General features: G+C 37.0%; 1 protein-coding gene across 1 annotated transcript in view; it reads right to left on the reverse strand.

Moving 5' to 3' along the window:
- LOC106473214 (glutaredoxin domain-containing cysteine-rich protein CG31559-like) overlaps positions 1-6,424 on the reverse strand; it is an 18,897-nt gene that overhangs the window by 3,365 nt on the left and 9,108 nt on the right. Inside the window, exon 2 of the mRNA XM_013933896.2 lies at positions 3,089-3,325. Within this exon, the coding sequence (XP_013789350.1) occupies positions 3,089-3,325 (237 nt within the window). The remainder of the gene's footprint in view (positions 1-3,088; positions 3,326-6,424) is intronic.

A 6,424-nucleotide genomic window follows, 5' to 3' on the forward strand; every position in this document is an offset into this window, starting at 1 on the left:
TCTGTCGTATGTTAGAGTCGAGTTGCCAACTGTCACATTGTTCTGTCGTATGTTAGAGTCGAGTTGCCTACTGTCACATTGTTCTGTCGTATGTTAGAGTCGAGTTGCCAACTGTCACATTGTTCTGTCGTATGTTAAAGTCGAGTTGCCTACTGTCACATAGTTCTGTCGTATGTTAGAGTCGAGTTGCCAACTGTCACATTGTTCTGTCGTATGTTAAAGTCGAGTTGCCTGCTGTCACATTGTTCTGTCGTATGTTAAAGTCGAGTTGCCTGCTGTCACATTGTTCTGTCGTGTGTTAAAGTCGAGTTGCCTACTGTCATGTTCTTCTATCATGTGTTAGAGTCGAGTTACCTACATTCATGTTCTGTCATATTTTAGAGTATGACAGTAGGCAACTCGACTCTAACATACGACAGAACAATGACAGTAGGCAACTCGTCGTTATTAAACACCTGTGTTCAACACACAAATCTGTTATGTGATTCTCGTAATTAAACACTGTTCAATGTAAAAACTACCATTTAAACACCGGTATTAACACACGAAACTTGACAACACAATTTCGTAATGAAACAGCCGTGTTCAGAATGTGAAATTCTACCATTAATTGTTGGTAATTAACATAAGACGATGTTGATGAGCCCCCCCCCCCCAAAAAAAAATGTCACTAATGACATTTAACGACACATTGCACCCACCACTGTGTTAATAGAAACAGTATGATTAGCAGAGTTGGTCTACCTATAACCTGGAGCCTCCGGTTGTGGAACGACCGGGTAGACCTTGTTAAAGGCCACAGGAAGTTAACAGCTTATTTGCTTGTGACCCATATTACGTGCTGTTCATTAGTCAAGCTCTGTTGCCAAGTCCACGTTTACCGCACGTGTACGAGTAATTACAAGCGTAAGAACAAAGAAGACAAATTATATCTAAGATACGATATTTACCGACTGTTAATGAGAAATCGAATATATTAAACGAAATTAAAGAATAACGAAATATTTCGAAAGTAATTCAATAAAACCAAACACTAAAAATGAAACAATTGTCAGCTTTACGGATTCCTTTGTGTGATTCGTTCAATCAATTTCACGTTTAGCAGCACGTGTCTAGTGGATACTGACTGTATCGTTCAAAAGGCTTAGCCGAAAATATCTTTAAACAGTAATGTTGCCTACCTGATGAAACAATGTATTATAAGTAAGAAACGTTATCTATGTGGATTTTTTTTTGTCTGTTCCGTGTAGGTAGCTGCTCAGATCGGAAGATAATACAAGTAAGCTTTTCTTCATAATAATCATAAAACTGTCCCCGCCACAGGTAGAACAAAACAATGTGGTGAACATGTGTTTCTTTCATAATAATCCTAAAACTGTCCCCGCCACAGGTAAAACAAGACAATGTGATGAACATGTGTTTCTTTCATAATCATCCTAAAACTGTCCCCGCCACAGGTAGAACAAAACAATGTGGTGAACATGTGTTTCTTTCATAATCATCCTAAAACTGTCCCCGCCACAGGTAGAACAAGACAATGTGATGAACATATACTGTTGTTGTTTTGTTTTCTTTTTTTCTATTGATCCGAAAACTGTTACAGGAATAAAAAAGGCAGTGTGATAAACCTAACAAGAAGCATGTTAGAGGTAAACAAAAGAAATAGTTCAGAAGCCAAGTAAATTTAAACACGTTTTTTTTGGCGTTTATTACGTTCCTGTAGCCATGCAACGTCCATAGATGCGCTGCGGGATTACGCTACTGACGTGATGTTTATTACAAATATTTCATGATTTTTAAAGTAGGTTAGTGAACTGTACACAGATCTTGTTAGTAGAACACACTATTAGTTGATTCTGCTGTTCAAAAAAACCGGTCCCTAACGTGCTTGATGGCGCCACAGTCTCAAAGTGGAAGGTGACTAACCGGTCGTTAGGGGGATCACCCGTCGAAACCTGATGAACGTCGGGCCAGGAAAATAGTAGGATCAAAATCTGACTTCATTCTAATCTCCAAATCTGAGTGCTGCTAGTATTTCACCAAACGGGAGGAGAAGCTAGTGTCAGTCATTGCTGAAGACACTTTACTGATTTCTGTCAGTCTAAACAGTTTAGTGTCAGTCATTGCTGAAGACACTTTACTGATTTCTGCCGGTCTAAACAGTTTAGTGTCTGTCACTTTACTGATTTCTGCCAGTCTAAACAGTCTAGTGTCAGTCACTTTACTGATTTCTGCCAGTCTAAACAGTCTAGTATCACTCACTTTACTGATTTCTGCCGGTCTAAACAGTCTAGTGTCAGTCACTTTACAGATTTCTGCCGGTCTAAACAGCTTAGTGCCAGTCATTGCTGAAATTACCTTACTGATTTTTGCCAGTCTAAACAGTTTATTGACTACAGTTCAATGTTGACCACCAGTTAAGATTACCCAATTAATAAGTTTTTGCCAAATACTGCCAAATAATGTGTATTTTAACAGTCTATTGTTTATTGCCACTAACAATACCCTACATTTTTAACAGTGTAGTGTTGACCAACACTAACAAAAACCTTTGTTTTTAACAGTTTATTGTTGACCAACACTAACAGAACCTTTAATTTTAACAGTTTATTGTTGACCAACACTAACAAAAACCTTTGTTTTTAACAGTTTATTGTTGACCAACACTAACAAGAACCTTTGTTTTTAACTGTAGTGTTGATCACTACTGAAAATAATTTTGAATAAGTTAATTTCAACAACCGAAGAAAGATATATTTATTTATAACAGTTTGTTGGCGGTTATCGATCAAGACACTTTCCAATTTTCTTTCAGTTTTAGACAATATACTAAATTTAAGGCTGTCCAATTGTCTGTGAAGTTTATTGTCAGTTAAAGGATTGTACACTCCGATCATAGAATAGTAATGAGGACCCAGACGGTCATGAAAGGATTGAGCTGGATGCTCAGGTGTACATCCTGATGACATAATGGTAATATAGAAGTAAAAACCTCTAGTATTTCGGGTGGGGCTAAAGCTGTTGGACCTTTAGCAACATGCTTTGAAATTAGCCTGAAATTAATATCATAAGAAAAAAAAATATTTACCGCAAACCAACTTCCTCCCACAAAAATCTGCGGGACCTGCACTGAACTGGCTCCTAACCGTTCCAAAAGTTCTCTCTGATGTGTCCGATTCATGAAGACGTCCCGCTCTTCGAACTTTACTAGCATGGTCTGGAGAATGTTCCGGACACGCCGACACTCCTCAAATGTTTTTCTGATGATCCCCATAGTTGTGGTGTAGAGAACCACCCGTCCTGCCTCCTCCTGGGCATAATTTTTCTGTCACAAAAAAAAGAAAAGAATGTTAGGCCTAATATACGATGGATGTTCAACATGCGATCCAACCCTACGTACGTGTATACAAAATAAAAATAACTAACACAAAATACATTTTTTTCTTATTTTTTACGCTGATATATATGAGATAGATAAGACAGACAGTTGTTAACTTTTAATTAACCCCTTTTAAATCGAAAAATATTCCCTTTCGGACATTTTTCATGCGAGTTCCACCTAAACTAGTGGTGCTCAGCAAACAGTGACGTAAGTACATCGTTGACTCTATTCAGGAAACAACTCGTTGCTGAGAAACTATAATTCAACAAAGCACTCAGACATAGTTTGGAATATTTCAGTTCAAGCTTGCAATCTTCTAACTAAAGGTTGAGTTCATGAACTTGCTGAGAACAGCTTAGATACTTCAGCATGTTCATGAACTTGCTGAGAACAGCTTAGATACTTCAGCAAGCATAGGTTATGTATGAATTATATTTCACACTAAGCTTGGGTTATGTATGAATTATATTTCATGCTAAGCTTGGGTTACGTATGAATCATATTTCACGCTAAGCTTGGGTTACGTATGAATCATATTTCACACTAAGCTTGGGTTACGTATGAATCATATTTCACGCTAAGCTTGGGTTACGTATGAACCATATTTCACGCTAAGTTTGGGTTACGTATGAACCATATTTCACACTAAGCTTGGGTTACGTATGAACCATATTTCACGCTAAGTTTGGGTTACATATGAACCATATTTCACGCTAAGCTTGGGTTACGTATGAACCATATTTCACGCTAAGCTTGAAGTGTGTGAGAGAATATATTTCACACTAAACTTGATTATCGTTTTAAGACACGTTATGGAGTTAAACGTGTGACTGGATGAGTGAAGAACATATTGTATTTCTATAATAACCCATTTCCATCAAAACCATATTATGTTAACATTGTAAAACATTTCCTAACCCCAAAATGATGCACATTTGCCAATAATGTTATTAACTATAAAAAACCAGTGTGTTAACTTTTTTCACTTCAATTTCATGACGGATAATGAAGATTTTGTGGAAATTCCGTACATCATCCTCGTTCTGGTTACTAGCCAAAGATCCTCTCGAAAGTTTTATTATCTGTAGGCAGGAGAAGTGGGTCAAGGTAAACACAAGTTGTACCAGGCACTGAGTTACCTTCTACATTTGTTAAATACCAAGAACAGGACATTGATAAGTATTTAGTTTGATAAGCTGCTTAGTAAGCAGCTCAGAAAGAAGACCCTGATAATCATCCAGTCTGGTAGGCTAATTAGTCAGCAGCTCAGAGACAAGACCCTGATAATTATCCAGTCTGGTAGGCTAATTAGTCAGCAGCTCAGAGACAAGACCCTGATAATTATCCAGTCTGGTAGGCTAATTAGGCAGCAGCTCAGAGACAAGACCCTGATAATTATCCAGTCTGGTAGGCTAATTAGTCAGGAGCTCAGAAACAACACCCTGATAATTATCCAGTCTGGTGGCTAATTAGTCAGGAGCTCAGAAAGAAGACCCTGATAATTATCCAGTCTGGTAGGCTAATTAGTCAGCAACTCAGAGACAAGACCCTGATAATTATCCAGTCTGGTAGGCTAATTAGTCAGGAGCTCAGAAACAAGACCCTGATAATTATCCAATCTGGTAGGCTAATTAGTCAGCAACTCAGAAAGAAGACCCTGATAATTATCCAGTCTGGTAGGCTAATTAGTCAAGAGCTCAGAAAGAAGACCCTGATAATCATCCAGTCTGGTAGGCTAATTAGTCAGCAGCTTATAGACAAGACCCTGATAATTATCCAGTCTGGTAGGCTAATTAGTCAAGAGCTCAGAGACAAGACCCTGATAATTATCCAGTCTGGTAGGCTAATTAGTCAGCAGCTCACGAATAAAACGTTGGTAAGTATTCAGTCTGATAAACTGCTAAATCAGCAAGTCAGAAACAAGAGCCTGGAACTTTCAGCAAGTGTAACGAACTCATATCCCAAGCACAAACTATTATATCCCCAGTTTATTATAACCATATGCTAGTTTTAAACTAAATTCAATGTGATACAACCTGTCCTATTCAACACAAGCACATGTGAACTATTTCATTAAGTTTCTTAAGGCTTTCTTTGCTAATCTGGTGTACACACAAAACAATAAACATGCGCAACCTCTCTCTGTAGTAAAATATTCATTATCATTGCAACAGTAGACAACTCGACTCTAACATATGATAGAAGAACATGACAGTAGGCAACTCGACTCTAACATATGATAGAAGAACATGACAGTAGGCAACTCGACTCTAACATATGATAGAAGAACATACTGTTATCTACCACATCTGTTTGTAACTTCTATAAAACTTGAGCATCTCTTACACACTTAAAGATATTCAACATAAATTAAACACCTGTGTTCAACACACAAATCTGTAAAGATATTCAACATAAATTAAACACCTGTGTTCAACACACAAATCTGTAAAGATATTCAACATAAATTAAACACGTGTTCAATACAGAACTCTACAATGTAGTGTACATTATTTAATACTACAGTTCAGTTCTCGTTATTAAACACCTGTGTTCAACACACAAATCTGTAAAGATATTCAACATAAATTAAACACGTGTTCAATACAGAACTCTACAATGTAGTGTACATTATTTAATACTACAGTTCAGTTCCTGTTTGTAACTTCTATAAAACAATGTGGTAGATAACAGTGTTTTATAGAAGTTACAAACAGATGTGGTAGATAACAGTGTTTTATAGAAGTTACAAACAGATGTGGTAGATAACAGAGTGTTTGATAGAAGTTACAAACAGATGTGGTAAATAACAGACAGACACAGTTTTATAGAAGTTACAAACAGATGTGGTAGATAACAGTGTTTTATAGAAGTTACAAACAGATGTGGTAGATAACAGACAGACACAGTTTTATAGAAGTTACAAACAGATGTGGTAGATAACAGTGTTTTATAGAAGTTACAAACAGATGTGGTAGATAACAGTGTTTTATAGAAGTTACAAACAGATGTGGTAGATAACAGAGTGTTTGATAGAAGTTA

This window comes from Limulus polyphemus, unplaced genomic scaffold, assembly GCF_000517525.1.
Source record: "Limulus polyphemus unplaced genomic scaffold, Limulus_polyphemus-2.1.2 Scaffold5977, whole genome shotgun sequence".
NCBI lineage: Eukaryota > Metazoa > Arthropoda > Merostomata > Xiphosura > Limulidae > Limulus > Limulus polyphemus.